Source organism: Myxocyprinus asiaticus, chromosome 29 (assembly GCF_019703515.2).
Source record: "Myxocyprinus asiaticus isolate MX2 ecotype Aquarium Trade chromosome 29, UBuf_Myxa_2, whole genome shotgun sequence".
Lineage (NCBI taxonomy): Eukaryota > Metazoa > Chordata > Actinopteri > Cypriniformes > Catostomidae > Myxocyprinus > Myxocyprinus asiaticus.
Genome location: NC_059372.1, coordinates 1504239 through 1527071, shown reverse-complemented (window position 1 = coordinate 1527071; position 22833 = coordinate 1504239). Strand labels below are relative to the sequence as shown.

The 22833-nt window shown below is 36.6% G+C and overlaps 1 protein-coding gene across 1 annotated transcript; it reads left to right on the top strand.

Moving 5' to 3' along the window:
- Positions 1-190: 190 nt before the first annotated feature.
- On the top strand, positions 191-22109 carry LOC127420273 (antiviral innate immune response receptor RIG-I-like). The gene is made up of 19 exons (XM_051662369.1): positions 191-401; positions 957-1091; positions 1184-1365; positions 2006-2150; positions 3677-3829; positions 3923-4030; positions 4268-4427; positions 4503-4752; positions 4917-5079; positions 5255-5356; positions 5434-5591; positions 6673-6808; positions 7014-7159; positions 7328-7415; positions 7745-7915; positions 16297-16445; positions 16536-16682; positions 16911-17072; positions 21596-22109. The coding sequence occupies exons 1-19, from the start codon at positions 296-298 to the stop codon at positions 21746-21748; spliced, it is 2814 nt and encodes a 937-aa protein (XP_051518329.1). The 5' UTR covers positions 191-295; the 3' UTR covers positions 21749-22109.
- Positions 22110-22833: the final 724 nt, after the last annotated feature.

Below are 22833 nucleotides of genomic sequence, written 5' to 3'. Positions count from 1 at the left end.
ATTAAATTGAAATGACGAAAGGACAAGTCAATATTTGTTTTTTTTTATATTGATTTTGTAAACGAATAATGAAATAAATAGTTTTTTGTTTTTCCCATTTTGAATTCCTAATTGAATATGAAATGAGCAAATGATACACGGATTCACAAGGGTTAATTGGACTGGGATCTGTTTCGATTCATCGTGTACCTTTAGTTTCATTTTCGTTTCTGCTCTATAAGAGCCTCATTGAGCTCGGAGGAGTCAGTCCGGAGTCTAAATCACCAACATCATCGTGTGCTGAATCTCTGTAGAAATGTACGAGCAGGAAAAGGAGAATTTACGACGCTCGAGTGAATATATCACTAAGATTTTGCGACCGTCACTTATCAAAACCTTCATGACGGAATACCTGGATAAAGGTGAGACTCTGCCAACATACACACAACATCAACAGCTTAACAGTTCCATAAAGGCTATATATGCATGTTATTCTAATCAAAACACCCTCTAAGAATTTCAATGTGTGTTTATATTTTAGTCTTGTTGGACTGTATTGTGTTTATTAGTACTTGATTTGCATTGCATTGTTACTGGACAGCCAAAGCAAACTATTGGTGGAGTTTTAAAATCATCTAAGATTTTCTTTATAGTCCTCTTAATGTTTTACATGGGTATTTTATTCTGTTGTTAATCATAAGTGACCTATTAAGAATTGTATGTTCTAAAAGATCTGGATCTTATCAGCATCCTATGATATTTTGCTTTAGGACTGGTTCCAAGGTTTCAAAACATTTCCAAAATGAATCCTGTACAAGCTTGTTTTTATTCCTCCCCTAGGTGATTCTGCTTGACAGCTAGAGCTTTTTGTTTATTATACTCTGCCAGTGTTTTCTTTTGATGCCTTGGGGAGTGCAGAAGTGTAGTGATAAACATTCCAACAAACAGATTCTATTCTATATGTTCTCTTGGCACAGAGGTCGTGGAAAACATTATCTCAATAGAGCTGAAATCATCTGTTACCACAGCAGCTCAAATATTGTTGGACAGAATGTATGAGTTAGATAAAGTGGGCTGGTTTCAGGCCTTTCTGGACATCCTACATGCCTCAGGTGAGTTCATTAACTATAAGCGCACATATCCAGTGGACCATTTTCACATTTCCAGGTTTGAAGTGTCTGGATGTGTTTGTTTTGGTGTGTAGACTATACTGGTCTTTATGCGGCCATTAAGGAGTGGAACTTCCGTGAGATAGAAGAGCTGCAGGAACACAGAAAGCTTCTGGAGAAGATCGAACCATCCATCACCAAACACATGAAGCCTGGCGAGCTGCTCACCCACATGAGCGACTGTCTGAACATGAGGGAATGCGAGGAGATCCGAGCGGTGAGTCCAGAGCCAAACATCTCCTACTCATGCATGTGTACCCAATCCTGCTCGACCCACTCTGAGCGGGATTCGAACCGGCGTCAGCCGGCATGGGAGGTGGGCATGCTAACGAGGAGGCTAATGGGTACAGCCCCTAGTGTCAGTCGCTAGTGTGCCTCTTGAGGCCAGGGGAGTGAGGTTTACACACTGCATAGCTACCTACTAGCTGGCTACCGTTGCACTGACCCCCCTAAACATCACTCCCATCTTGGTCACACCATTACTGTAACCGGTCCTGCTCAACCCGCTCTGAGCGGGATTCGAACCGGCGTCAGCTGGCATGGGAGGCGGGCGCGCTAACGAGGAGGTTAAAGGCTACAGCCCCTAGCGTCAGTCGTTAGTGCGCCTCTTGAGGCCAGGGGAGTGAAGTTTACACACTGTACAGCTACCTACCAGCTGGCTACCATTACAATCACACCCCTAAACCTCACTCCCATCCGGGTCACGGCACCACTATAACCGGTCCTGCTCGACCTGCTCTGAGTGGGATTCGAACTGGTGTCAGCCGGCGGGCGCGCTAACGAGGACATGTGTGGCTGGCTACTGTTACACATGTGTATTAATGCATTTTAAATAAGTGTGTGTTTGTGTTTTACAGACAGAAAATATGCGTGGTCCGATAGCTGCCAGTGAGAAACTGGTGGAGTGTCTTTTGCGTTCAGATAAACCAAACTGGTTTAAAGTGCTGAAGATCGCTCTGGACGCATGCAGCTTATACCAGGCATTAGAACTGCTAGAATTAAGTAAGGCTGCTAGATTCTTTTTCATTCATTCATCCATACATTATCACCATTCATCCATCCTTTTCTCCTCCGTCTATCCATGCACCAATCCATAAATAATCATCCATCCATCTACTGTATTTATTCATCTAACCAATCTTAAACATCCATCAATAATAACCATCTCTCCATCCTTTTATCCATCTTTTTTGTCTAGTATCCATCCATCCATCCATCACCTATCCATTTATTCATCCATCCATCCACTTTTGTCTAGTATCCATCCTTCCATCAATTTTTCCATAATAACATCATCCATCCATTTTTATTAGTATCCATCTGTCTATTTTTGTCTAGTATCCTTCCATCCATTTTTGTCTTGTATCCATCCATCTATAATAACCATCCATTTATCCTTCCATCCATCCTTTTTTGTCTAGGATCCATCCATGTTTGTCTAGTATCCATCCATCCATCTATCCATTTGTCTAGCATCCATCCATCCATTTTTGTCCAGTATCTATCCTTTCATCCATTTTTGTCTAGTATCAATCCATCTATCCATTTTGGTCTAGAATTCATCCATCCACCCATCCATCCATTTTTTTATTAGTATCCATCCATCCGTCTATTTTTGTCTCATATCCTTCCATCCATCCATCCATCCGTTTATCTGGTGTCCATCCATTTATCATCCATCGATTTTTGTCTAGCATCAATCCATCCATTTTTCTTGTATCCATCCAATCCATTTTTGTCTAGTATCTATCCCATCCATTTTTGTCCAGTATCCAGCCATCCATTTTTGTCTAGTATCCATCCATCCATTTTTGTCTTGTATTCATCCATCCATTTTTGTCCAGTATCCATCCATCCATTTTTGTTTAGTATCCATCCATCCATAAAATTTTTTCTAGTATCCATCCATTTTTGTCTAGTATTCATCCATCCATCCATTTTTGTCCAGTATCCGTCCATACATTTTTGTCTAGTATCAATCCATCTATCCATTTTTGTCTAGTATCCATCCATCAATTTTTTTTTCTAGTATCCATCCATTTTTGTCCAATATCCTCCATCCATCCATCCACTTTTGTCCAGTATCCGTCCATCCATTTTTGTCTAGTATCCATCCATCCATCCATCCCTTTTGTCTAGTGTCCATCCATCCATTTTTGTCTAGCGTCCATCCATTCATCCATCCATTTTTGTCTAGTGTCCATCCATCCATTTTTGTCTAGTGTCCATCCATCCATTTTTGTCTAGTATCCAACCATCCATTTATCAGTAATAACCATCCATCCATTTTTGACTAGTATCTGTCTGTCCATCCATCAATCCATCCATCCATTTGCCCAGTATCCATCCATCCATCCATCCATCGATTTTTGTCTAGCATCCATTCATCCATCAATTTTTGTCAAGTATCCATCTGTCTGTCCATCCATACATGTTACAAGTTATATATCCTCACCTGTGTCATAAGCTCATAACTAATTGGACAGTCACTTTACTCTTGTCTTACAGTGCTGATGTTTCTTTTGTAGATGGAGGTAGTACGGTTATGAAGGAAGCTGCATGTGATGGAGATTCAGAAACAATGATGTCAGTGTGTTTTGAGTACAGAGAGGGCGGTGAGAGTGAAGATAATCTGAGCGCTAACAACATCAGTTCCACAGAGATGACCATTGGGTCAACAGGTACAGAACCCAACATCGCAAATATCACACCTGACACCTGAATGATCTTTATTTTCCTCAGCTGCTGGAATTTGATCTTTGACCTTTGCGCAGGGGTCGGTGAAGGTGAGCGTTTAGGTGAAAAGAAGCTTAGAGAGTATCAGAAGGAACTGACCACCGCTGCTGCTAAAGGACACAACACCATCATCTGTGCTCCTACAGGTGCTTCACACCACTGTAACAGCAAAGACACTTTCACACATTCACACTGTGAATGGCTGTAAAATTGTCAGATACAATGTGTGATGTACCAGTCTAGATCTGATGGAGTTGGTCTTAAGACCTCTCAAGACCATGTGAATTTGATCTTGGACTCGGTCTGTGTCTCATTACACTAAGTCTTAGTCTTGATCACTGTCCATTTCCAGTGTACTAAAGGTGATGATTATTTTCCTTCAGGATGTGGGAAAACTATTGTTGCCTTGGCAATCTGTGAAAATCACCTGCAGAAGTTCCCTGGCAGGGCAAAGATTGTGTTCATGGCAACAAAGGTTGATGTCTATGAACAGCAGTACAAACTTTTCAAGGAACACTTTTCCTGCAAGGACCCCAGTATCAGGTGCATCTCTCTCTCACACGCACGCATGACAGTCTAAATCTAGACCCTTTCTGAAGTGTATGTTTTGTGCTGCAGGGTGACGGGTATGTGTGGTGATATGGAGGGTCTGTCTGTGTGCTGGCTCCTGGAGAATCATGATATTGTGGTGTTGACGGCTCAGATCCTGGTGAACGCTCTTAATAGCGGCGAGGTGTCGTCTCTCGAGCTGCTGTCACTCATTCTGCTGGATGAGTGTCATAACACGACCGGAAAACACCCGTATAACAACATCATGACCCGTTACCTGGATACCAAACTTACCACCAACACACACTCACTGCCACAGGTACCAAACAGTTGTTGTGTTATGTTCTATTCTGTTTAATTCTAATATAATCTATTCTGTTCTCTTCTGCTCTGTTCTATTCTAGTCTGTTCTGTTTTATTCTATTTGTAGTAAATTGATTGGTTAATTAGCTCTCTCTCTCTCTCTCTCTCTCTCTCTGTCAGATTGTGGGTCTGACAGCGTCAGTTGGCATCGGTTCATTCAAGAATCTGCTGGAGGCAGAAAACAATATCTTACAGCTGTGTGCTAACCTGGATGCCAGGGTCATCACCACAGTTACCCAACACCTGGACGAGCTCAGGTCATATGTGCACACACCTCAGAAAGGTCAGAATTTACATGCAGTTACTGTACACGCAAACATCTACATGCACCATTGAAAAAATATTGTACACACACTTCACCATGAAAAGAGTTTTCCCATGTTTTCAAACATTTTATCAACTAGCAATATCAAACAACATGACTATTGAAGCTGTCTGTGTGTGTTTCTGTGTGTCAGAGTTTTTTGAGGTTCTTCAGCGCACATCTGATCCCTTCATCAGGATAATCTGCAACATCATGAGTAACATCGAACAGCTCGCACAGACTGTCTACAATATCGGTACACAACTCTCACCTGTCTATACATACACTGTACAAACACATACACACTAACACATGTGCATTTGTGTCTGGCAGAGAGTCTGTCAAACGTTCAGAACCGTGAGTATGGATCTCAGAAGTACGAGCAGTGGATCGTGTCCGTTCAGAAATGCTGCAGAGTTCTTCAGATGAGCAATGAAGAGGAGGAGAGGAGGATCTGCAGAGCGCTCTACAACTACACTGAACACCTGAGGGTGAGACAGACAGACAGACAGATTCTGATCGGTTTGGGGTTTGGACTCAGTTTTATTTTTTATTTGTTTTGTTTATTTGGGGGGGGTCTTGGTTTGGTTTTGTTTGTACATTTTTTTGTTTGGGGGTTTGAGTTTTGCTTTCAGGCTTGTAGTTTGTTTTTGTTTGTTTGTTTAAGTTTTGGGGGTTTTTTTTGGTATTTTTTTGGTTTTTTTAGGTTTTATTTTCTGGGTTTTTTCTGTTTTTGTGTTTGTTTGTTTGTTTATGTTTTTCTTTTGTTTTTTTTTGGTATATATATATATATATATATATATATATATTTTAGGTTTTATTTTCTGGGTTTTTTCTGTTTTATTTTTGTTTAAGTGGGGGTTGGTTTTGTTTGTTTATTTTTTGTTTGGGGTTTTGTTAGTTTTTCGGTTTTGTTTTCAGGGTTTTTATTCTGTATTTGTTTATTTATTTATTTATTTATTTATTTTTTTAGGTTTAGTTTTTTGGGTTCCAGTTTTATTTTCTGGGTTTTTTCTGTTTTTGTGTTTTTGTTTGTTTGTTTGTTTATGTTTTAGTTTTTTTGGATTTTTATTAATTTTTTTTTTTTTTAATGTTTTGGTATTTTTTTTAAAAAAAATTTTAGGTTTTATTTTCTGGGTTTTTTCTGTTTTATTTTTGTTTAAGTGGGGGTTGGTTTGGCTTTATTTTTTGTTTGGGGTTTTGTTTTAGGTTTTTTGTTGTTTTTGGATTCAGTTTTCTGTTTGTTTTTTGTTTGTTTTTAGCTCTAGGGATTTGTTTGAAGGGTTTTTGGTTTGTTTTGTTTTTTGGTTTGTATTGGTTTGTTTTTAATTTATTTGTTTGGTGGAGGGGTTGTTTTTTGTATTTTGTTGTTTTGGGGTTTTGTTTTGTTCTAGAATAGACCCGTTTGGTATTTGTTTAGATTTCTAAATATATAATTAAACATTATGTGTATTCTATAAATAAATCTGTATACTATTCAGTAATCAATAGTCCATCAATAAGGATCTGAAATGAATTATTAAAATGATCTGCCAGTCTTGTATCTGATGATATTTTCTCATCCTTTCTCAGAAATATAATGATGCTCTGATAATTAACGAGGACGCTCGGACTAAAGATGCGCTGGATTATCTGGATGCGTTTTTTGAGCAGGTCCGAAACGCCGGCTACGATGAGACTGAGAGGAAAGTCACCGCCTTATTTGACAGTAAAGAATTTGTTAAATCATCTACCTGATCAGTCTTGCTTACTGTAAAGCGACAGTGTTTCATTACACATCTGAATGCAGCTTCCTGTTGCAGAGTTCAGAACTTATGTGTTTAGAATTGATGGTCTGTTGTATTCTGACTCCTTCATTATTATTCATTTCGGCAGGTCTCTGGTCAGTGTTTTAATGTGTTTTACTGCTGCAGGTCAGCGGCCGCAGTTGCTGCTTTTGGCCAATGAGGGGCAGCAGAACCCTAAACTAGAGGAGCTCAAGTTCATTCTGGGTGAAGAATATCACAACAATGAACAGACGCGCACGGTTCTGTTCGTCAGGACACGAGCCCTCGCTGATGTGAGTTCAGCTTGCTCTGACTGTCTGTCTCTCACTCTCTAGTCTGCATTTCTCACATCAGATGTATAGCTTAAATGCATAAAAGTCCGTTTTAATTAAAAGGGATTTCTAAATGGACAAATGTACATGTGTTAAGACTATTCACATGTATGTGTGCATACATTTAAGGCCATGAAGAAATGGATTGAAGACACTGATTCCCTGAAGTTCCTGAAACCCGGAGTTCTGATTGGAAAAGGACGAAAATCAAACTCGGGTAAGTACTTTCATACAATGAGGACATATTATACAGGTGGTTTCCATCCATGTGTTTTGAATGCACAATTTTGGGATATTGCATAAAAATGCTGGATAAACTATGATGGTAATGCATTTACTGTATATATTCCTATAGGATTTCTTTAGGTCAAAAAAGTCACGTGACTTTGCTTCAACAAGCCCCGTGAATACATAATTCACTCAAAAACAGCAGAAGTATTTTTGATGTTCTCTATGTAAGGCTCATTATGATCATGCATGTAGACTTGTGTGTTACGGTCTGCTCTCAGGTGTGATGTGTACAGTTGTGTTGTTGTTGTTGTACAGGAATGACTCTGACCAATAAGAAAGGAGTTCTGGACTCGTTTAAGAGTTCTGATCAGAGTAAGATACTGATCGCCACATCTGTCGCTGATGAAGGCATCGATATCCCACAATGCAACCTGGTGCTCATGTATGAGTATGTGGGGAACGTGGTGAAGATGGTGCAAGTTAGAGGTAACAAACATATGCGCATACACAAACACACAAACTCACACAAAAACATTCACAAATACACACACTCAAATAACTCACAAGCACAAATACACATACCCACAAACACACAAATACACACACACATACACTCACAAACACAAATACACTTACAAACACAAATACACACACACATACACTCACAAACACAAATACACACACAAATACACTCACAAACACAAATACACATACACAAATACACACAAACACAAATACACACACAAATACACTCACAAACACAAATACACACACACAAATACACTCACAAACACAAATACACATACACAAATACACACAAACACAAATACACACACGCAAATACACTCACAAACACAAATACACACACGCAAATACACTTACAAACACAAATACACACACGCAAATACACTCACAAACACAAATACACACGCAAATACACTCACAAACACAAATACACATACGCAAATACACTCACAAACACAAATACACACACGCAAATACACTCACAAACACAAATACACATACGCAAATACACTCACAAACACAAATACACACACGCAAATACACTCACAAACACAAATACACACACGCAAATACACTCACAAACACAAATACACACACGCAAATACACTCACAAACACAAATACACACACACAAATACACTCACAAACACAAATACACACACGCAAATACACTCACAAACACAAATACACACACGCAAATACACTCACAAACACAAATACACACACGCAAATACACTCACAAACACAAATACACACACACAAATACACTCACAAACACAAATACACACACAAACACAAATACACACAAACACAAATACACTCACAAATACACTCACAAACACAAATACACTCACAAACACAAATACACACACAAACACAAATACACACAAACACAAATACACTCACAAATACACTCACAAACACAAATACACACAAACACAAATACACTCACAAATACACTCACAAACACAAATACACACACGCAAATACACTCACAAACACAAATACACATACACAAATACACACACAAATACACTCACATACACAAATACACACACACAAATACACACAAACACAAATACACACACAAATACACTCACAAACACAAATACACACACGCAAATACACTCACAAACACAAATACACATACACAAATACACTCACAAACACAAATACACATACACAAATACACACACAAATACACACACAAATAACTCACAAGCACAAATACACTCACAAACACAAATACACATACACAAATACACACAAACACAAATACACACACAAATAACTCACATACACAAATACACTCACAAATACACACACACAAATACACACAAACACAAATACACACACAAATACACTCACAAACACAAATACACACACGCAAATACACTCACAAACACAAATACACATACACAAATACACTCACAAACACAAATACACATACACAAATACACACACAAATACACACACAAATAACTCACAAGCACAAATACACTCACAAACACAAATACACATACACAAATACACACAAACACAAATACACACACAAATAACTCACAAGCACAAATACACATACACAAACACACACACAAATACACTCTCAAACACAAATACACATACACAAACACACACAAATACACTCACAAATACACACATAAACACAAATACACTCACAAACACATACGCACACAAATACACACATAAACAAATACAAATACACACATAAACAGAAATACACACACACACACACAAATACACACAAATACACTTACACATACAAATATACACGTAGACGCAAACACGAATACACATACACAAATACACACAAACACAAATACACACACAAATAACTCACAAGCACAAATACACATACCCAAATACAAACACAAATACACACACACACACACACACACACAAATACACTCACAAACACAAATACAAAAAGTTACAAATAACTCAATACACACACAAATAACTCACAAGCACAAATACACATACCCAAATACAAATACACACACACACACACACACAAATACACTCACAAACACAAATACACACACACATACACTCACAAACACAAATACACACACAAATACACACAAACACAAATACACACACAAATACACTCACAAACACAAATACACACACAAATACACTCACAAACACAAATACACATACACAAATACACACACAAATAACTCACAAGCACAAATACACTCACAAACACAAATACACATACACAAATACACACAAACACAAATACACACACAAATACACTCACATACACAAATACACACACACAAATACACACAAACACAAATACACACACAAATACACTCACAAACACAAATACACACGCAAATACACTCACAAACACAAATACACATACACAAATACACATACACAAATACACTCACAAACACAAATACACATACACAAATACACACACAAATAACTCACAAGCACAAATACACTCACAAACACAAATACACATACACAAATACACACAAACACAAATACACACACAAATAACTCACAAGCACAAATACAAAAAGTTACAAATAACTCAATACACACACACATACACTCACAAACACAAATACACACACAAATACACTCACAAACACAAATACAAAAAGTTACAAATAACTCAATACACACACAAATAACTCACAAGCACAAATACACATACCCAAATACAAATACACACACACACACACACAAATACACTCACAAACACAAATACAAAAAGTTACAAATAACTCAATACACACACACATACACTCACAAACACAAATACACACACACATACACTCACAAACACAAATACACACAAATACACTTGCACATACAAATATACACGTAGACGCAAACACGAATACACATACCCAAACACACACACAAATACACTCTCAAACACAAATACACATACACAAACACACACACAAATACACTCACAAATACACACACAAATACACTCACAAATACACACATAAACACAAATACACTCACAAACACATACGCACACAAATACACACATAAACAAATACAAATACACACATAAACAGAAATACACACACACACACACACACACAAATAAACACACAAATACACACAAATACACTTACACATACAAATATACACGTAGACGCAAACACGAATACACATACACAAATACACACAAACACAAATACACACACAAATAACTCACAAGCACAAATACACATACCCAAATACAAACACAAATACACACACACACACACACACACACAAATACACTCACAAACACAAATACAAAAAGTTACAAATAACTCAATACACACACAAATACACTCACAAACACAAATACACACACACATACACTCACAAACACAAATACACACACACATACACTCACAAATACACACACAAATACACACACACACAAATACACTCACATACACAAATACACATACACAAATACACACAAACACAAATACACACACAAATACAAATACACACACACAAATACACTCACAAACACAAATACACACACACAAATACACTCACAAACACAAATACACATACACAAATACACACAAACACAAATACACACACAAATAACTCACAAGCACAAATACACTCACAAATACACACAAACACAAATACACACACAAATACACACACAAATACACTCACAAACACAAATACACATACACAAATACACACAAACACAAATACACACACACAAATACACTCACAAATACACATACACAAATACACTCACAAACACAAATACACATACACTCACAAACACAAATACACACACACACAAATACACACAAACACAAATACACACACACAAATACACACAAACACAAATACACACACAAATAACTCACAAGCACAAATACACTCACAAACACAAATACACAAACACAAATACACACACAAATAACTCACAAGCACAAATACACATACCCAAATACAAACACAAATACACACAAACACACACACACACACACACACAAATACACTCACAAACACAAACACACATACACAAATACACACACGCAAATACACACAAACACAAATACACATACACAAATACACTCACAAACACAAATACACATACACAAATACACACAAACACAAATACACACACAAATAATTCACAAGCACAAACACAAATACACATACACAAATACACACAAACACAAATACACACACAAATAACTCACAAGCACAAATACACACACACAAATACACTCACAAACACAAATACAAAAAGTTACAAATAACTCAATACACACACACATACACTCACAAACACAAATACACACACACATACACTAACAAACACAAATACACACACACATACACTCACAAACACAAATACACACAAATACACTTGCACATACAAATATACACGTAGACGCAAACACGAATACACATACCCAAACACATACACAAATACACTCTCAAACACAAATACACATACACAAACACTCACAAACACAAATACACTCTCAAACACGAATACACATACCCAAACACATACACAAATACACTCTCAAACACAAATACACATACACAAACACTCACAAACACATACACACACAAATACACACATAAACAAATACAAATACACACATAAACAGAAATACACACACACACACACACACACACACAAATAAACACACAAATACTCACAAATAACTCACAAACACATACACACAAATACACACAAACACAAATACACTCACAAATAACTCACAAACACATACACACACAAATACATTCACAAATACAAATAGACACACACACATTAATACAATTCACAAATATACACACACACACACACATTAATACACTTCACAAATACACACACACAAATACATACACAAATACAAATACACACACACACGCATTAATACACTTCACAAATACACACACAAATACAAATACACATTAATACACACTCACACACAAATACACACACTCACAAATATAAATACACATACCCAAATACAAACACAAATACACTCACAAATACAAATACATACACCCACACAAATACACTTACAAATAACTCACAAACACACACACACACAAATACACACATAAACACAAATACATACACACACAAATACACTTACAAATAACTCAAACACATACACAATCCCAAATACACTCACAAACACATACACATACCCAAATAGAAACACAAAAACACACAAACAAATAAACTCAAAAACACAAATACATACACACACACAAATACACTGACAAACACAAATACATACACACAAATACAAATATACACACACACATTAATACAATTCACAAATACACACACACAAATACATACATAAATATACTCACAAATACATAACACACACACACAAATAACAATACACACACATTAATCACTTTACGAATACACACACAAATACATACACAAATATACTCACAAACACAAATACATACACACACAAATAAAAATACACACACAAATACACTCACAAATACATACACAAACATAAATACAACCACACACGTTAATACACTTCACAAATACACACACAAATACATACACAAATACAAATACACACACACATTAATACACTTCACAAATACATACACACAAATATACTCACAAACACAAACACACACACACAAATAAAAATACACACACACACATTAATACACTTCACAAATACACACACAAATACACTCACAAACACAAACACACACACACAAATACAAATACACACACACACATTAATACACTTCACAAATACACACACACAAATACACTCACAAATACAAATACACACACACACACATTAATACACTTCACAAATACACACACAAATACATACACAAATACAAATACACACACACATTAATACACTTCACAAATACATACACACAAATATACTCACAAACACAAACACACACACACAAATAAAAATACACACACACACATTAATACACTTCACAAATACACACACAAATACACTCACAAACACAAACACACACACACAAATACAAATACACACACACACATTAATACACTTCACAAATACACACACACAAATACACACACAAATACACTCACAAACACAAACACACACACACAAATACAAATACACACACACACATTAATACACTTCACAAATACACACACACAAATACACTCACAAATACAAATACACACACACACACACATTAATACACTTCACAAATACACACACACAAATACACTCACAAATACAAATACACACACACACATTAATACACTTCACAAATACACACACACAAATACATACACAAATACAAATACACACACACACATTAATACACTTCACAAATACACACACACAAATACACTCACAAATACAAATACACACACACATTAATACACTTCACAAATACATACACACAAATATACTCACAAACACAAACACACACACACAAATAAAAATACACACACAAATACACACACAAATACATACACAAATATACTCACAAACACAAATACACACACACAAATAAAAATACACACACAAATACACTCACAAATACATACACAAACATAAATACAACCACACACGTTAATACACTTCACAAATACACACACAAATACATACACAAATACAAATACACACACACATTAATACACTTCACAAATACATACACACAAATATACTCACAAACACAAACACACACACACAAATAAAAATACACACACACACATTAATACACTTCACAAATACACACACAAATACACTCACAAACACAAACACACACACACAAATACAAATACACACACACACATTAATACACTTCACAAATACACACACACAAATACACTTACAAATACAAATACACACACACACACATTAATACACTTCACAAATACACACACACAAATACACTCACAAATACAAATACACACACACACATTAATACACTTCACAAATACACACACACAAATACACTCACAAATACAAATACACACACACACACATTAATACACTTCACAAATACACACACACAAATACACTCACAAATACAAATACACACACACACACATTAATACACTTCACAAATACACACACACAAATACACTCACAAATACAAATACACACACACATTAATACACTTCACAAATACACACACACAAATACACTCACAAATACAAATACACACACACACACAATACACTCAAATACATACACAAACATAAATACACACACACACATTAATACACTTCACAAATACACACACACAAATACATACACAAATACACACACACACAAATACACTCAAATACAAATACATACAAATACACTCACAAATACATACACAAACATAAATACACACACACAAATACAAACACAAATATACTCACAAATACATACACACACACACAAATAAAAATACACACACATTAATCACTTTACGAATACACACACAAATACATACACAAATATACTCACAAACACAAATACACACACACACACAAATACATACACAAATACAAATACACACACACACATTAATACACTTCACAAATACACACACAAATACATACACAAATACACACACACATTAATACACTTCACAAATACATACACACAAATATACTCACAAACACAAACACACACACACAAATAAAAATACACACACATTAATACACTTTATGAATACACACACAGATACACTCACAAACACAAATACATACACACAAATACACACACACATTAATACACTTCACAAACACACACACATTAATGCACTTTACAAATACAAACACAAATACACACACACATTAATACAATTTACAAATACTCACAAATACATACACACACACACACATTAATACACTTCACAAATACACACACAAATACACACACACATTAATGCAATTTACAAATACTCACAAATACATACACACACACACACATTAATGCACTTTACAAATACACACACACACATTAATGCACTTCACAAATACACACACAAACACACACACATTAATGCACTTTACAAATACACTCACAAACACATACACACACACACACATTAATGCACTTCACAAATACAAACACAAATACACACACACATTAATGCACTTCACAAATTCACACACACACACACACATTAATACACTTCACAAATACACACACAAAAACAAATTCACACACACACAAATACTCTCTCACACACAAACACAATGTATTATTTGTATTCAGTTGATGTTTCAGCACCAGGTGGCTTTTATATTTAAAGCATGACTATGGTATTTGTAAATATAAATTGTAAGCTGTGTGTTTGTGTGTTTTGTAGGTCGTGGTCGTGCACAGGGCAGTCGTTGTTTCCTGATCTCCAGCAGTAAAGAGCGCATTGAGAAAGAGCGCATGAACGTGTTTAAGGAGCAGATCGTGGAAACCGCCATCACCCGACTGCAGAGTCGCCCTGATGACATCTGTAACAAGGTTCTGCACTTTCACTGCTTTAATCATTAGTGCTGTTCTTGTACTGTATGACATCACAGTGTGTGTGTGTGTGTGTGTGTGTGTGTTCAGGTGGACCTGATACAGCGGGAAGATAAGGCCAGGAGGGATCTTATTAGTGCGAGTCCTGATAAACCCAAAACTCAGGCCAGCTACCAGCTCCTCTGCGCCAAGTGCAAGAAGTTTGCGGCTTTGAGCGAGGACCTTCGAGTCGTGCAGGTATGACCAAAAAAGGAACGTTTCAGGTTACTTTCAACTTAAAATAGAAGTCTATGGGGCAAGTGTTCTCTATTTTTTGTATTTATTTATTCTGGTTCTTTTTAAGAGGACTCAAGTGTGAACACCTTTTCTTGATCAGTAATTCTTTTGGCATTTGAGCATGTTTGCCCATGACTTCCTTTTCAAATGATTAGCATAAGAACACATTTCTCTTTCTCTCTCCATCAGAAGTCTCATCACATCATTCTGGATAATACTATCTTCAAACGCTGCATCACAATACCCCATAAAAACCCCAAAAGCTTTGATGGTATCAGCAAGAAAGAGAAGATGCTGTGTGCTGAGTGCAGACACGACTGGGGCATCATCGCCTCCTACGTCACCATACAGGTAACACACACACAGATCGCAGATTAAACACTTAAGTGTGTCACTCCAACCAAATCAAATCTGACACGCTTCCTTGATCGTTCCAAAGAAATGAACACACTCCTCCTCTCAGGAATATCGCCAGAGTTTCATTCAAACTGTCATTCATAAATAAATCCTTTATATCAGAAATAGCTCTTTCAAACATGAAATTCATGTGATGTAAGAAATAGTTGTAAATGAATGGCAGGTGTGTGATATATATATATATATATATCTCAGGGATGAGCTGATTATTGACCAAATTAAAACTATAATAATATATATAAAATAATAGCCACAATATGTAGAAGGGTTGGCACTCCTAAGAACATGTAATATTAAATTACATTTTTATTCTGTCTTGTTCTCATATTAATGAGGAAAAACCATCATTACGTGACAGTTGTGAAAACAGCACTTACCTATAAATGATGAGGGAAACCATCTTCAACGCTTTGAAACCAGCAGACTTTGACTTCTCCATTAATGCTGCATGATTAATTGAATCGCAGTATGGTCTTGCTTACTAAAGCTTAAAAGGCTGCGTTTGAAAATGGTCTGCATTCAGGGCTTCAGTCAGCATTGTGTAAGCAAGCGGCGCCCTCTAGCGGTGTGGATGGCATTATCCATTACACCACAATAGAAATTAAAAGGACGTTTTGTTCCATTGGTAACTTTTTCTTTTTCCTTGATGTGGTTGACATTTCCGTGGAATTGCCCAACATATGCATATGTAATGTTTTATCATATACAGTACATACATGTAAAATGTGAGTTCTGTTGTTTTGAACTGCAAAAACAGAAGTGCAAAAATGTTTTAGAAGTACAAAATAACTTTTTCACATCCATCACAATGCTGTGATATTTAGCATATTTTTTTAAAGATTTTCTTATCTTTTTATTTTCTATTTATCTTTCATTGTTGGTCTCTTTAAATTTTGGCCTGTCTTGTGTTCAACAGATCCAATCCATGTTCAGTGGAAATCATTTATTGTTAGAACAATAAAAAGCTTTTGTACCTCTTTGTACACTTTTAAAACATAATTTCTGAGCAAAACAAAATGTCATTATCAGACAGTAGTTTTTTGTTAACATACACTATATTGCCAAAAGTATTCGCTCACCCATCCAAATAATTGAATTCAGGTGTTCCAATCACTTCCATGGCCACAGGTGTATAAAATGAAGCACCTAGGCATGCAGACTGCTTCTACAAACATTTGTGAAAGAATGGGCCGCTCTCAGGAGCTCAGTGAATTCCAGCGTGGTACTGTGATAGGATGCCACCTGTGCAACAAGTCCAGTCGTGAAATTTCCTCGCTACTAAATATTCCACAGTCAACTGTCAGTGGTATTATAACAAAGTGGAAGTGATTGGGAATGACAGCAACTCAGGCCATGTAAAATGACAGAGCGGGGTCAGCGGATGCTGAGGCGCATAGTGCGCAGAGGTCGCCAACTTTCTGCAGAGTCAATCGCTACAGACCTCCAAAGTTCATGTGGCCTTCAGATTAGCTCAAGAACAGTGCATAGAGAGCTTCATGGAATGGGTTTCCATGGCCGAGCAGCTGCATCCAAGCCATACATCACCAAGTGCAATGCAAAGCGTCAGATGCAGTGGTGTAAAGCACGCCGCCACTGGACTCTAGAGCAGTGGAGACCCGTTCTCTGGAGTGACGAATCACGCTTCTCCATCTGGCAATCTCATGGACGAGTCTGGGTTTGGCGGTTGCCAGGAGAACGGTACTTGTCTGACTGCATTGTGCCAACTGTGAAGTTTGGTGGAGGGGGATTATGGTGTGGGGTTGTTTTTCAGGAGCTGGGCTTGGCCCCTTAGTTCCAGTGAAAGGAACTCTGAGTGCTTCAGCATACCAAGAGATTTTGGACAATTCCATGCTCCCAACTTTGTGGGAACAGTTTGGGGATGGCCCCTTCCTGTTCCAACATGACTGCACACCAGTGCACAAAGCAAGGTCCATAAAGACATGGATGAGCGAGTTTGGTGTGGAAGAACTTGACTGGCCTGCACAGAGTCCTGACCTCAACCCGATAGAGCACCTTTGGGATGAATTAGAGCGAAGACTGCGAGCCAGGCCTTCTCGTCCAACATCAGTGTCTGACCTCACAAATGCGCTTCTGGAAGAATGGTCAAAAATTCCCATAAACACACTCCTAAACCTTGTGGAAAGCCTTCCCAGAAGAGTTGAAGCTGTTATAGCTGCAAAGGGTGGGCCGACGTCATATTAAACCCTATGGATTAAGAATGGGATGTCACTTAAGTTCATATGCGTCTAAAGGCAGATGAGCGAATACTTTTGGCAATATAATGTGTGTGTGTATATATATATATATATATATATATATATATATATATATATATCTCTTTATTACTCAGTCTGTCGCAAATGTTGTTTGTAAAATCACTGAAATTGAACGGTACAATGAAGTGAAGAAGATCTCATGAAGAAATGACATTTTAACCCCAAAAACGCACAAAAAAAAAATCATTTTATATTTTGTATAATGTATAACAAAGCCCGTTTTTAGGCTCTCGTGATTTTTAATTTTTTTTTTGCATTGCGCAACATTATTAATAATTACACAATTAATTCTCATTACCATAAAACATTAATAAAAACTTTTTTTAAATTAAAATCAGCAAAAATTACATTCATTACAACAAATACAACCATGATACATATAAACACTGCAGAATTTAATAAGTATTAGGGCTGTCATTCGATTATAATTTCTATTATAATTTTATAATTAATTGAATTAAAAACATGATATGCTGATTAATTAATTGAATTAATCGCAATTAATTGCATATATAAATGTTTACTGAGAAAGCCCCTCAAATAACAGTAAAGTTGAAGTCAGAAATTTACATACACTTAGATTGAAGTCATTAAAACTCATTTTTTAACCACTCCACAGCCTTTAAGCAGCTTGGAAAATTCCAGAAAATGATGTCAAGCCTTTAGCCAGTTAGCTTCTGATAGGAGGTGTACTGAATTGGAGGTGTACCTGTGGATGTATTTTAAGGTCTGCCTTCAAACTCAGTGCCTCTTTGCTTGACATCATGGGAAAATCAAAAGAAATCAGCCAAGACCTCAGAAAAAAAATTGTGCACCTCCACAAGTCTGGTTCATCCTTGGGAGCAATTTTCAAACACCTGAAGGTACCACGTTCATCTGTACAAACGATAGTACGCAAGTATAAACACCATGGGACCACGCAGCCATCATACTGCTCAGGAAGGAGATGCATTCTGTCTCCTAGAGATGAATGTAGTTTGGTGATAAAAGTGCAAAACAATCCCAGAACAACAGCAAAGGACCTTGTGAAGATGCTGGAGGAAACAGGTACACAAGTATCTATATCCACAGCAAAACGAGTTCTATATCGACATAACCTGAAAGGCTGCTCAGCAAGGAAGAAGCCACTGCTCCAAAACTGCCATAAAAAAGCCAGACTACAGTTTGCAAGTGCACATGGGGACAAAGATCTTACTTTTTGGAGAAATGTCCTCTGGTCTGATGAAACAAAAATCAAACTGTTTGGCCATAATGACCATAGTTATGTTCGGAGGAGAAAAGGGTGAGGCTTGCAAGCCGAAGAACACCATCCCAACCGTGAAGCATGGGGGTGGCAGCATCATGTTGTGGGGGTGCTTTGCTGCAGGAGGGACTGGGGCACTTCACAAAATAGATGGCATCATGAGGAAGGAAAATTATGTGGATATATTGAAGCAACATCTCAAGACATCAGCCAGGAAATTAAAGCTCAGTCGCAAATGGGTCTTCCGATAAGACAATACAAAAAGTGGCTTTAAAACGCAATATATTCTTTATTTCCATATAATTGAATATAAGTCTATCATTGGTCCTTCATTTTGCGATAGAATTCATCAATATGTCCGAGATAGATTTATTATAAGGGCTTTTGTAAGGACGCGTCAGTGTACACCTGCATCAGGCACTTTTGGATCATCTCACTTTGGTTGTCGCATCATAAACAGTGTTTTTAGGTCGCTGTAAAGTTAAGCAAAGCTTGAAACGTAGAAAAACATCTTGAGATCTCTGCAATCGGAATTATGCTTTGTCCAGCTGTTTTTGAACGCAAGAGCACGTCCTCATCTTGTGCTGTTGCTAGTTTTTTGCGTGCTGTCTATACAGCTGGAGTTTCGCTTACTGCCCCCTGCTGAAAACAGGTGGTACTTCAAACTTAAATCGCTTTTTTTTTTTTTTACACGCATTATTTTTTTATATAATTAATCTCACTGAATGAACTCTAAACAATATATAATTTTTTGCAACACAGTTATGAGAATTTGGGAAGTAATTGTGCTTAATTGTCATGAAAATAATGCCACAATGACAAAAATCTTAACGGTCCTAAAATAGGCCTACTTTTCTTTAAGCAAAATATAATTTATTCCACACTTTTGATTTTGAGGTGAAATATGCCCCACGTTTAAATGTGTGTATTGTGTTCAGGATCTGCCGGTGTTGAAGATCGAGAGTTTCGTGTTGAAGAATCGCGTCACTCAAAAGCAGCTCTACTTCAGGAAGTGGCGTGACGTGACGTTCGCCATTCGAGAGTTTGACATGACGGAGATCACGCCTGAAACATGGCCACTGAGAGAATAAGGACGACAAACTGAATCACTGAACATAGCACACACAAACATACTGTTTATATTAGAGCTGTCAATAGATTATAATAATTCATTACAATTAATCTCATGACTTTATTTGTTGTTACATGTTGAGCTTCAGTGATTATAAGACTGCAAATTACTTGATTAAATATTTCCCAGGTAAGAGGTCACCTTTATTGTTGTACACATAGAACATGGACATGATTATTAATGGAGAATATAATAATATTAATGGATTATTGATTCATTAGACATGACTAGTTAGCCTTTAATTATGACTGTACTGACAGGAAATGAAATTTACACATAATTGAAAATATAAAAAATAAAAATAAAGTAAATAAGCATTTTTGGACTGTTATGTTTTTTTTTTTTAACCTACACTGATTTGAATAAAGAGAATAATTGTATTACAGTAATATTATTAATGTAATGAGAATCACCAGTGAGAACAATGAAATATACAAACAACTCTTCATTTTCTTTAAGCACAATTTTATTTTTTATTTGTTTATTTTGGGATGATTTATGACCTGGGTGCGTTTTTGTGGGATTCAACAACAGCATCCAGAATATGCAGAATATTTGACAGAAAATGAATTCAGCTGTGATTCTCCTGATAGATGATTCGCCCTACGAGGTGGAAAATACTTTAATTACAACTATTAATACCAGCCTGTGATGTAATAATGCATAATGTTCATGCTACATGGGCACTCTTACTAGTTGAGTGAATTTTGGACAGGCTAAATTAAATGATACCATCTCATTACAGTTTTGGGGGAAATAGCGGGGCATGTTGTCACAATGGGACTTACCACTAAACCAGTGGTGTATGTTTTATGTGAACATTAAATGGACGACGAGGAAACATGTTCACACCATCACAACCACCAAAAGCAAATCTACACCTCTCTTTAAATCTTTAAAACAGATTATTACAGGCTTTTGAGCACAAATTAACAGAGGTGTATTGTAACGAAGTACAAATACTTAATGCACTTACCGTTATTAAATATTTCTACTTTACTCGAGTATTAATAGACTTTGGCGTCATGCCGCAAAAAAATAACA